The sequence below is a fragment of the Nuphar pumila genome, chromosome 15 (assembly GCF_984573655.1).
Source record: "Nuphar pumila chromosome 15, dmNupPumi1.hap1.1, whole genome shotgun sequence".
Lineage (NCBI taxonomy): Eukaryota > Viridiplantae > Streptophyta > Magnoliopsida > Nymphaeales > Nymphaeaceae > Nuphar > Nuphar pumila.
The window spans coordinates 27038901-27052755 of record NC_143263.1 but is presented as its reverse complement, the minus strand read 5'-3'; the positions used below and the strand labels follow the sequence as shown (position 1 = coordinate 27052755).

Here is a 13855-nt window from a genome sequence, read left to right as displayed (position 1 = left end):
CACTTTATTGTTCACACACTCACTTAGTTGTTGATATCTAGGACTACTTTGTTGGAGTTCGGAGATCATGCTGAGCATGATTTTAATGTATAAATATGGAAGTGTTCTTATTTTTGGAGTACGGAGTCCATGCTATGCATGGTAGTAGTTAGTGGGATATTGAAGTGTGTTTGCTGCAGGTACATGTTTGATATTTGTTTGATATGAATTATTTCGATGTATTGCAATGTTTGATGTGATTGTATCCATGCTTACATGTAGTTACTTTCAATTTGATTATGTCTTCCATGTGAAATTGTATACTGAAAGCATGCTTCAAATGAATGTATCGTGTCATGAATAGTTTGCACATGAAAATATTAAGTTATCAATGCATGCATCATAATTCTTGTGATTGTATGACATCATATATTGCATGATAAATTTGATATTTTCTTCATCATAGCATTCTGATGGTTCTCTTTTAACTGGTTAGGATACTATTCGTAACATCATACGACAGAATGACTGCAAACCGTGAATGGATGTACCGTAGGATAGTGGACAATGAGTTATCGCATGAATATATGGATGGTGTCGACAATTTTATTGAATTTGCAACGGCAAGTGTCAGTACGGTAGATCCCACAGGTCGGATTAGGTGTCCCTGCAAGATTTGTAAGAATAATCGATTTGTAGAACCTCATGGTGTTAGACATCACCTATACAGGAAGGGTTTTGTGAGTGATTATCAGAACTGGACGTTTCATGGAGAAGAATTTAGAAACGATTTTGATGCACGGGTGAATGTGGTGCACGATAATCCATATACGAATTTGATATTTGATGCTGTAGGAACAGAACTGGGTTCTGCTATGAGTTCTAGTGATGTAAGAACTGGCGTAGATGAAGAATCACCAAACTATGCAGCTAGTAGATTTTATGATTTACTTAGAGATGCTGATGAGCCACTTTGGAACGGTTGTGAGAGTCACACTATCTTGTCTGCAGTTCTTCAACTAATGAATTTGAAGTCCGAGTATAATTTGAGTCAATCATGTTTTGACCGTTTGTGCATGATTGTGAAGAGTATGTTGCCTAAAGATGAGAAATTGACATAAAATTTCTATCGTGCGAAAGTCATGGTCAACGCTCTAGGTATGGGTTACAAAAAGATTGATGCTTGTCCAAATCACTGCATGTTGTATTTTAAGGAGCAGGAAAACGACATATCATGTCCGTCATGTGGGCATCCTCGGTTCAAGCCAAAGACAAGAGGCAATGGTAGCACAAGATCAAAGGAAGTTTCATACAAGTCGCTCCGCTACTTTCCTATCACTCCTAGATTGCAGCGATTGTATATGTCTTCAAGGACAGCTAAACACATGAGATGGCATGCAAATAAAGTTCGACACAATGAAAACAAGATCACGCATCCTGTTGACGTTGAAGCTTGGAAGCACTTTGATCGTACTCATCAGAACTTCGCAATGGAAGTGCGAAATGTTAGACTCTGTTTATGTACAGATGGATTTAATCCATTTGGGGGTAGATCAACTCCATACTCATGCTGGCCAGTATTTGTAACTCCATACAACCTTCCACCAAGCTTGTGTATGAAACGTCCAAATCTTTTCTTGTCTCTATTGATCACTGGTCCGACCTCACCTGGCCAAAATCTTGATGTATATCTAAGGCCATTGATTGATGAATTAAAAGTACTGTGGGATGACGGTGTTACCACGTATGATGCCCACAAAAAACAAAATTTCAACATGAAGGCCGTTGTTCTATGGACAATCAGTGACTTCCCCGTTGTTCTATTGATACGACATAATTTGGATATGATGCATGTAGAGAAAAATGTGTTTGATAATGTGTTCAATACAGTAATGAATATTAAAGGAAAAACGAAGGATAATCCGAAAGCCCGTATGGATTTAAAATTAATATCTAAAAGACCAGAATTGAAACTCAAAGAGTATAATGGCAAAGTACTGAAACCTAAGGCGAAGTACGTGCTCGGACCTGATCAAATAAAACATGTATGTCAATGGTTGAGACAACTGAGATTTCCAGATGGATATGTCTCTAACATTGCTCGGGCTGTGAAGATTGACGATAGACAGTTATATGGGTTGAAGAGCCATGATTGTCATATCTTTATGCAACGATTGATACCCCTAGCATTCCATGATATGTTAGACAAACCTATATGGGGGGTATTGTCTCAGTTAAGCGGATTTTTCAGAACATTGTGTGCATCGGAGGTCGTTGTATCAGATGTAAAGAATCTCGAGGACTCTGTCATCACCACTGTTTGTCTGTTAGAAAAGATATTTCCGCCAGCATTTTTCGATGTTATGGAACATTTGATCATACATCTGCTATATGAACTAAGGGTTGGTGGCCCTGTGCAATATCGATGGATATACCCATTTGAAAGGTATATGTTTTTTTATATTTGTCTCTTTAATGACAGATATTTAAAATTTGAAATATATATTCTTGTCAGATGCATGTTCGACCTAAAAAAAAAGGTTCGTAATAAAGCAAGAGTAGAAGGCTCTATTTGTGAGGCGTACACTTTAGAAGAGATTTCAAATTTCTCATCTATGTACTTCGAACCTCATATTCTAACACGTTACACATGCCCGCCCAGTAACGATGATGGAGAACAAGTAACTGTAGCTGACAAGCTGTCGATATTTCAACCACTTGGGCATGCATTTGGTAGTTGCCGATCAAGGCTATTGACAGATCGAGAGCAAGATGCAGCACACATCTATATTCTTTTTAATTGCTCAGCGATCGACCCATACATCGAGTAAGTATATGTATATGCAACTCAATTATAAATCCTTTTATGTTCTATATGTGGATACATGGCTCGGTAATATAAGTATTTGTGGTTTGCAGACGATTTGATCTGGAGTTGCAAAACAAAGTTTCACATCTCACTGATGCAGAAGTACAAAAAGAACGTGAAACTAAGTTTGTGGAGTGGTTGAAACAGTTGGTAAAGAAGCTAACATAAATTTTGTACTTATAAACAACACTAAGTTACTTAATTGATCGTGATCACAATCATTGTTTATGTTTGTGCGTAGGTTCGCAATGGTGATGTTAAAGATCAAGGAATATGTGATTTAGAAAATGGTCCAACCAAAGTTGTGCAATGCTACAACGGGTATATCGTAAATGGTTATTGATTCCATACAAAAGACTACGGTATAAACAAATCAACGATAAATAGTGGCGTGTGTGTCAAGGGTAGCAGCTACGGTGAAAATGAACATGATTACTACGGTGTTATATAGGAAATAATGGAGTTGACTTACTTAGGCATGAATAACAGGGTTACGATATTCAAGTGTCATTGGTTTGATCCAACTGCAACAAGACTCGACAAAGCTTCAGGCATTGTGGAGGTGAATCATAAATCCAGGTTTGGAACATATGAACCATTCATATTAGCCTCGCAAGCTCAACAAGTTTATTATACTTCATATCCGAGTATAAAAAAGTCAGATAGAAATGAATGGTGGGCAGTTTGCAAGGTGAAATCCAAACTATACCCCGAGTATGATCAGTTACAGGAAGATGAGTTAGCTGAAGACAGTGATTACTATCAATCAGATGATGTCTGTGACTTCGCTTATGGTCACGATGTTGCGCATGATATGCATGTCATATCTCCATTGGCCGATGAAACATTCATAGAGGAATGTGATCCAAATGATGTACCAAGTGGATGGGCAAACAATGAAGAAGAAGAAGAAAGTGAAACTAGTGACGAGGAAGAATTCTCAAGCTAATGAGCAAAATCTTATACTACAAACCTCTATTTAAATGCATTGTAATACTTAATGTGAGTTGTATTGCAATACTTGGTGTGAATGATTAAAAATTTTATTTTAATGTATTGTAATACTTGATACGAATGATTCGAATGCATTGTAATACTTGATGTGAATGATTTCAATTATCTGAATGTATTATAATTTATGCAATTAACGAATGATTTGAATTAGTGCAATACTTGATGTCAATGATTTGAATTATTTGAATGCATTGCAATGCTTGATGTGAATGACTTGAATGCATTGTAATACTTGATGTGAATTATTTGAATGTATTATATGATATATGTTATTTGTTAGAATATGGTTCGTGGAGGTTATAGTGGTCGCTCATCCAGTAGTAGTCAGGCTCAACCTTCATCTTCACGGGCTCCTGTGATAGGTATATCATATAACTAATTAGATGCTTGATTAGTTCAAATGCACATTCTGAGAATTTCTAATGTATTTTTTTACAGATGATGTTGCGCCTGTACACGACCCACCTACACCAGTTGATCGCACAAGTCAACAGCCAACACAGGAAACAGGGTCTTCTCAGGCTGGCACAAGAAGACTCATTCTAATAGTGTATATCAATAATCGACCGTAAGTATTTTGTTTTCAATTATTGCATATCTTTTAAATATTTTATATTGATATTTACTGTGTAACAATTTATGTGCAGCACGAGGTTTGAGCCACAAGAAGTAGTACGGGAGATTAGGAATTCACTTCTTCAACATCTACCAGGACCAGTTGCTCAATGGAAAGAGTACCCAAAGGAGGTGTTAGACAGATTGTGGTCCTCATTCATGGTATACAGTTGTTCCTCATAGTTAATGTGTTTCATATTTAATTTATTTAAGCAATGTCTACTAACTTTCTGAAAATATTTGTAGGCTTCGAATCGCTTTGCAACTACGGTGGAAGAAAATGATGCAAGAAAGGTGTGGCAGAAGGTGGTTGCCAATCGATTTGCAGACATGCTGCACACTATGAAGACTGCAGCAAAAAAAGCATCTGGCGTAGTAGATGATCCATTACTGTGGAAGGGCCATGGTCCTATTACTATCAGGAGAGATTACTGGGATGAAATGTGCGATAAGTGGGCGGGAGATGCATTTAAAAATCGCTTTGCGAAGGCTTCACAAAATCGATCGAAGATGCCCGAAGCCCATCTACACACAGGTGGATCTAAGACATTTGGGAGTCACCTAAAGAAAATGGTAACTCATCAATATATAATATTAATTTTATAAGTATTGTTGCAAACTTGTGTACTAAATCTTTTGTCATTTAACTTCGCAGGAAGCAGAAAAAGGAGGCAGTGTACCATATAAGGATGTGTTTGTAGAAACACATAAACGGAAGACCACGGGAGTCTTCGTATCAGAGAAGGCGAGAACGACAACGGTATGTATTAATTCTATTAATAATCATTGCAATATATATGCAAGTTATCATAATGTTATCATTAATTATTAATGAATACTTTAAACATTATTTTGTAGGAGGCATATGAGCAACAGATGGTAGAGCGATATGGCGAAGACGCTACTCAGCATCCATCATTTGATCCTACAGCATGGGTGACTGCAGCAGGTGAACCCAAAAAAGGTCGCGTGTTCGGGTTTGGGAGTAATATGAACACTTTACCAGTTATTGGTTCTTCCAGTTACGGCTCACCGACTTCTTGCGCCGACATAAGCTCCAAGCAGCCGACTATTCTTTCCGGTGATGATGTACGCGAGATCATTAATGAATCACTGAATAACTACTTCCAATACACTGTCGCCCCCTTTCTCTGAAATGAGATCAAGGCCGCTGTTCAGGATAGGGGATCTTCGATTCCAGGTCCCTCTCAGGTATAATCACATATATAGTTTTTTTTACTGTCTTAAAGCACATCTTATAATCACATATTCAGGCATGATAGAATCACATATAAAGTTTTTTTGACTGCATTAGAACACATATGAGCATGCTATAATCACATATTCAGTTTTTTGACTGCCTAAGAACACATATGAGCATATTATAATCACATATTCAGTTTTTTGACTGCCTTAGCACACATATGAGCATGATAGAATCACATATGTATATATATATATATATATATATATATATATATATATATATATAACTTTTTGTTTGCCTTAGAGCACATATGAGCATGATAGAATCACATATAAAGTTTTTTTGACTGCATTAGAACACATATGAGCATGCTATAATCACATATTCAGTTTTTTGACTGCCTAAGAACACATATGAGCATATTATAATCACATATTCAGTTTTTTGACTGCCTTAGCACACATATGAGCATGCTATAATAACATATAGAGTTTTTTACTGCCTTAGAACACATATGAACATGTTATATATCATTTATGATAGAATCACATATAAAATTTTTGGCTTTGCCTGCCTTAGAGCACATATGAGCATGCTATATTCACATATTCAATTTTTTTACTGCCTTAGCACACATACGAGCATGATCGAATCACATATATAGTTTTTTGCCTGCCTTAAAGCACATCTGAGCATGGTAGAATCACATATAGAGTTTTTTTAGATGCCTTAGAACACATATGAACATGCTATAATCACATATTCAATTTTTTGACTGCCTTAGCACACATATGAGCATGATAGAATCACATATAGAGTTTTTTTATTGCCTTAGATCACACATGAGCACATGATAGAATCACATATAGTGTGTAATTTATTTCATTATATTTTGTTTATCAATACTGACTGTTCTTTTCTTATGTAGGCTGCTAGCGATAATCAGGGTAGTGGAGCTGAAGGGACAGATAAAGACAATGAACAAGAAGACGCACAAAATTTTGGCGATGATTAGAGGACTGTGTTGAAGAAGTTCTATTTTTTTTATTTTTCCTAATTGTAATTGTTGAATTGTAAATAATTAAACTTCTTAATTTTAAGGTGGAACGATTAATTGTTGTAGATACTTGTTATATAAATTTTTTTGTGTGGTTTGTTTTTTATTTACAGGAAATATAAATTGTACAGGAAATAGAAATTGTATAGTTCTCGGTAATTAATTTTCAAATAATTTTTTTTAATTTTTTTTCGTGTTTGCGACGGAATTAAATCCGTCGCCAAGCCGTGGTCGCCGTTTAGTACCGACGGATTGGCGACGGAATATAGCGCTCGTTATTCCGTCGCAATTAGCGACGGACCTGGCGACGGAATAATTCCGTCGTCAGTTAGCGTCGAAATATTCGCCACGTAAGCATACTGTCGCCTCGTTGTCGCTAATCCGTCGCTAACATGGTTAGCGACGGATTAGCTTAGCGACGGAATGTGGTCGTCGCTAATCTACTACTTTGTTGTAGTGTTACTTTGGTTTATTCTGAAGTTAATTTGACTTTTGTGATCGAACACACTTGGTGAACAGATTCTAGTACTATCACTCACATAAGGGTGTTTATGCATGGTTGCCTAAGTTTTCGACCGCCAATTGATGCTGAAAGATTCATCTATATGGGCGATGACAAAATAGTTAAAGTTGAGGCAATAGGGATATTTAAGTTGTTGTTAAAGATTAAAAATTATTTAGATTTGAAAAAAATATTTATTGTATCATCTTTTAAGTAGAATTTGGTTTTTATTTTCATTTTAGACAAATATGGTTATTCTTGTTTATTTAGAAATAATGAATTTAAATTGTTTCTTAATTTAAATCTTATTGGTACTGATTCTTTATCTACGGTTGATAACCTTTGTTTGCTTGATACTATTGCCTCATTTAATGAAACCTTGCATTTAAATTCTTGTGGCACAAAACAAAAATTAACAAATGAGAATTCTGCTTTATTATGACATAAGCACTTAGGTCATTTCTAACCAAAGAATTGAAAGACTTATATTGAGTAAAATTTTTTATTCTCCTGATTTCACTGACTTTAAGGTTTGTGTTGATTATATAAAAGAAAAATGAACAAATATAAGAAAATTTGGTATTGAAAGAAAAACAAACATCTTAAAACTAATCCATACAGATATTTGTAGACCCTTCACTACGGCTTCTTGAAATGATCAACAATATTTTATTACGTTTATAGATGACTATTCTTGTTTTAGGTACCTATATTTAATTCATGAAAAGTCTCAGTCCTTCGATATGTTCAAATCGTTTAAAACCGAAGTTAAAAACCAACTTGACAAAAGAATTAAGGTCGTCAGATCTGACCATGGTGGTGAGTAATATAGTAGATATGATGGATCAGGTGAACAACATCTAGGACTCTTTACTAAATTCCTAGAGGAATGTGGGATCGTCCCTCGGTATACCATGTCAGGCACTCCTAGCATGAATGGTGTAGTTAAGAGACGAAACAAGACTCTTAAGGATATGATAAAGAGTATAATTTCTCATTCTACTTTACCAGAATCTTTCTGGGAAGAAGCATTAAAGACTGCAACCTATGTTTTGAATAGGGTACCCTCTAAAGCAGTAACCAAAACCCCATATGAATTGTGAACAGGCAAAAATCCTATTATGAAACACTTTCATATATGGGAATGTCCAGTTGAGGCTAGGCCTTATTGGCCATATGAAAATAAACTGGATTCCAGAATGGTTAGTTGATGTTTTGTTGAGTATTCTGAAAGATTCATGGGATATAAGTTTTATGACCATGTGAATAAGTCTTTTTTTGAAACGAAAAATGCTTGTTTCTTTGAAGGTGTTGAGTTTGGGAGAGTGATAAAGTAAAAGACATTACTTTTAAAGAAGAGTTTCTTTCTCTTCTTACAATTGCGATTGTCAATGATCCGATTTTTATTCATGATATTGTCCCCACAAATCTGGATCAAGGCAATGCTTTAGTTCTCCCTATCCAAAATCAATATTTTACTCCTGAATTTCAAATTCAACAACCTCAAGAAACACCTCCAAAACTATTGTCATTAAGGAAATCCATTAGAGAGAGAAGAAGGATAATTTTAGATTATTATATTATCTTTTTATAAGAACATCAGGGTGATACTCGCTTAAGGAAAGATGATCCAATCAACTTTCATCAAGTCAAACAAAGTTATGGCATGAAGGATTGCATCAAGTCTCTTCTCGGGCTATTCTCGGATTATCGCAAAAGAGTTATATCGAAAGGATTCTCAAAAGGTATGGCATAAAGGATTGCAAACCTAGAGATACTCTTGTTGCTAAGGGAGACAAGTTTAGTCTCGCCCAGTGCCCAAACACCAGTCTAAAATTAAGATTATGAAACAAATTCTCTATGCATCTGTTGTGGAGAGTCTTATGTATACTCAAGTATGTACGCGTTTGGACTTAGCATACATTATTGAAATGTTAGGCAGATATATTAGTAACCCAGGTATGGATCATTGAAAAGCAGCCAAATGGGTTATGTGATATTTACAGAGAACAAAAAGTTACATGCTCACATACAGAAAGTCTGTATTCTGATTCTGATTTTGTGGTATGCCAAGACAGTCATAGATCCACATCAGGTTATGTTTTTCTATTGGCCTCTAGAGGACTGTCAAGTAGATGCTCATTGCTTCTTTCACTATAGCAACAGAATTCGTAGCTTTTTATGAGGCATCTAACCATGTGATATGACTATATAATTTTGTCATAGGACTACAAATTTTGGATAATGTTGAGAGACCACTAAAGTTATTTTGTGACAATAATTCAGCAGTGTTATATTCCAATAACAATAACATCTCATCAAAGTTAAAGCATATTAACATTAAGTTCCTTGTTATTAAAGAAAGAATGCAAAATAGTCAGATATCGATATAACATATTGGTACAAACCCCATGATTGTTGATCGGCTTAGTAAAGGTTTGTCACCCAAAGTCTTTAACGAGCATACTGCTCAAATAGGTGTTTTATAATTTTATGATATCATGGTTTAGTAAGAGTTTGTATTTAGATGTTCTATGATATAATAAAGTTTCTTTTATCATTTTGGTATAAAGTTAAAGTTTCAATTTTATTTTGTACTCATTATGTTGTGATCTCACTAAAGTTTTCAGGTTGAACTAGTTTGAAATAAGCATGTTTGATCACATTGCATGTAATTTACATGCTTTACATCCATACTTGATTCATGTCATTTGGTTATGCCAATATACGTTATCATTGATGGGTCCAATTACGTTATTTGTAATTAAGACCATTTTGGTTCCATGTTGACACTAGGGGTGGCAATCGTGTTGGGTTGGCGGGTCAGCATACCTCAACCCGAACCTGACCCGTTTATTAAACGGGTCGGTTGTGGCAAACATGAACCCGGCCCGTTTAATAAACGGGTAACCCGACACGACCCGCCAAGTCATTTAATAAATGGGTTGGGTCGGGTAAACGGGTTCTCAGGTTCACGGGTCGGGTTGGTGGGTCGGGTTGGCGGGTTGACCCACCCGCCTAACCCGTTTATTAAACGGGTCAGCCGGGTTGGCAGGTTGGCATAACCCTAACATGAACCCGGCCCGTTTATTAAACGGGTTTGTTTTTTTCAAACCCGAACCCGCCTAAGAGGCGGGTTGGCGGGTCGTGTCAGGTTTTGCCACCCCTAGTTGACACGATTAATATACCAGATTGGTAGAGATATCAACTGATATGACAATGAATTTGAGCTCATAAGGTTATAATGTCTGATTATAAGGTTATGTATGTGTCCCAAGTAAGAGATTGTTAGAAAAATCATGTAGGCCTACATATGTTGAACCACACATTGTAAGACTATCTTAGGTTCAGGCCCAGTTTATGTGATCTAATTTGGTTGGGCCCTATGATATCTCATATGGTATGGTACAGCATGTGGAAAGACATGTTTTGTCTACAGTTTTGTAATGGGTTGAATTGGAGACAGACTCCTAAAAGGATACATGTTAGGTTATGGTCCTCAAACCTTATATAATAACTCTCTCTTTGAGGCTTCCCATAACCATCAAAAAATTCAGCCCCTCTCATAAGTTTTAGAGAAAGGAAAATACTCAGATATACAGGTTCTGAAAGCTCATACATGTCAACGATCTAACAGAGTGCTTATGGATTCAGGTACGCTTCTGCATCAAGTTATGTTTCAGTTTTTTATTTCAACGATTTAACGAGAACATGTAAACCGATCCTTTTGGTTATTTCGGTAGATTTAAAATCCAACATCATAGTCTGGCAGCAACATATTGAAGCATAATCTCTTGATGGAGGATTAGGTGCAATGTGATTCCACACTTTTTAGTACGTTCCTTCATCATTGGGACATATCCTGCCTGTGAGGCCCAAGCAATGATGGTGGAGGGAAATTTCAAGAGACTAGTGAATTTGCTCACTTTCTCGGAAAAATTGTGTTGCGGCCTCGGACTCGAAGAAATATATACTTTCTTATTAGAGTCGATATAAATGACGATCAAAATCTTGATAAGAATGCGGTTTACACAAGTAACCGTGGACTCTTAAGAAGTTGCAAACTCTCTTCCACAAGTAACCGTGGACTCTCAAGAAGCTGTGAACTCCCTTCAGATAAACCAAATGAGGTTTCACGTATTCAGAATACACCGGAACACTGAAGAGTCCGTCAAACATCCGCACATTATCATTTTTTATTAGAACTATTAAAAATGATAATCCGATATTATCATTTTCACCAAAAACGCTAATTCTTGTTTTTCAGTTGTCTCATATTGATTGTAATTCTGTGTTATCCGAAATGTATCTATATGATTATAAATAGATTACTCGACTCTCTCGGTGTACAAGAGAGAAAAGTCGAGTTTGTCATATTGTTTAAAGTTCTTTCAAATCTATCATCAAGCCAGAAGCTTGGAAACTCCAGGACAGCTGTTGAGAGTCATCAGATATTGGTTCCTAGGTAAATTTTGGAAATTAGAAATTACCATAATAGTCAGTCTATGGGTCCTTCAGCCTAACCTATCCCTTGAGTTTTGGGCCTAAGACTCATTCCTGAGCATAGCTAAATGCCTTAAGCCCCCAAGGGGGTTGGCCTAGTGGGGTGGGGCCTAGTACTCATTCTGAGGCGTGGCTAAATGCTTGAAAGCTCAATTATCATATACAAGATTCCAAGAAATGCATAAAGTCGACGAATCTTCTCAACCTCTCTCACAGGGACATACCCCTTAAGGGCGGAATCCCGTGTCGGTACGGTATGACAAGGATTCGGATGCAGGCCGCGACATGTGCAAGACACATGTAATATTGTGTCTGACACAGTGCCTGACGCGCATGGCATGGTGTTCGAAACCTATGACACAGCATCTGACATGCATGACATGGTGTTCGACACGACAAAAATGCTTATAAATATATTGTTTTGAATTTTTTAATAGATAATATATATTTTATTATATATAAATATATAATATATTTACAATCGTGTTCCGGTATCTTAATTTTTGAAAATTATGAACCGTACCAAGCGAATCCGCATCGTACTCTCCAATTTAAGTCACTTGTGCTTAGTTCTGATCAATATTTTCCAAAATTAATAGAAATTTCTTACTCGTTTAGATATCATACCCTTGATGAATCCAATAATCTAAAAGACTAGCTCATATTATAATCTAGCTTTCTAGAGCTTGTCCGAACTAACATGACCTCTCTCGTCAGTCCATTCATGGGACATTAATGAGTGTTTTTGAAGTCTTGTAACACTTGAAGCACTCAAGTAAACAGGAATTGTATGACAACCCCAAGTGAAGTCATATGCAGACTCCACCATTTGAAGCAAGTTTTTGACTGATAAAATCAGTTTAATTAGGTTATAATCACTCTCATGTCAAAGGGCAGTGTCTAATTCTACAAAAACAAATGACAGAAACAAGTTTGGATAATACCTGTGTGTCCTCCAACACGTTCAATATTTCATCCCTGTCCCAGAGCCTGCTGCTGGCCTGAGGATTCAATTTCTCTTCTTCTTGAACTATCGCCCTTCCCATGTCTCGAACTTGGTCATGCATTATAAACCGATCAAACTTATCGATTTTAATAAGACATTTGCGTTCAAGAACTTTCAGTGTGATGGCTGGAAAATAACGGCAATCCTCCCATATATATTTCGGATATTCTATCTTTTCTCCAATAAAAAAACATGCTATGTCTAAAAATATGCACTTCTCCCATACATCTAGTGCTTCGTAACTTATTTTCAGCCTTGCAAGAATATCTTTATTTGGAACTAGTTTCAATTGGTCCAACTTTTCTTGCCATTCTTTTCTATCTCTTGTATCAAAAAAGGATGATCCTAGTACTTCAAGGGCTAGCGGTAGGCCCCCAGTTAGTTTCACAACTTTCTTAGCTAGCTCGTCAAATTCCGCTATCGGTTGGTTACTCGCAAATGCATGGCGACTGAATAGCTGAAGTGACTGCACATCGTCCAGTTCCTGAGGGAGATAAATTTCTTCCTTTTTCAATCCATACTTTACGAGTACATCCTCATCCCTTGTTGTGACAACAATCTTACTTCCTGCACCGAACCATTGTTTTTGCTTTCGATCCTTTCGGTCCGCTGTAAACGCCTGAAGTTGCGTTATGTCGTCCACATCATCAATAATCAAAAGAACTTTCTTGGATCGCATTCTTTGTTTGATCAAACTAATTCCTTGTTCAACTTTGTTTATTTGTACGTCAGTAATGAGATTCGCTTGTAAAGAGGGAAGCCCATGGTTCTTTGCATTTTCCCTGACATCTGAGAGGAACCAACAATTGCGTTCAAATTTAGGAGAGAGTTCATTATAGATGGCCATTGCAATTGTGGTCTTCCCGATCCCGCCCAGCCCACATATTCCAATCATGCAAACACTACTTGTTTCTGTCTCCAACATTTGCTTCACAACATTTATGGAAGAATCTATCCCAATGGGTTGTATGTCAAACGGGACCTTGCTCAATATAGTAGAAACATCTTTAGCTATAAGCTTGATTAGTTTTGCCTCGTTCCTGCAATAACCAAAAACAAAAGCATTATTATAATTCATGAAAACAACACGTTTATGTGTGTGT

General features: G+C 36.5%; 1 protein-coding gene across 6 annotated transcripts in view; it reads right to left on the bottom strand.

The window, feature by feature from the left end:
- LOC149814909 (uncharacterized) overlaps window positions 1-13855 on the bottom strand; it is a 39837-nt gene that overhangs the window by 15480 nt on the left and 10502 nt on the right. For all 6 annotated transcript variants that reach the window (XM_089989480.1, XM_089989482.1, XM_089989483.1 and 3 more), the window contains one exon: window positions 12691-13792. In XM_089989480.1, coding sequence (XP_089845606.1) covers window positions 12691-13792 — 1102 coding nt within the window. The remainder of the gene's footprint in view (window positions 1-12690; window positions 13793-13855) is intronic.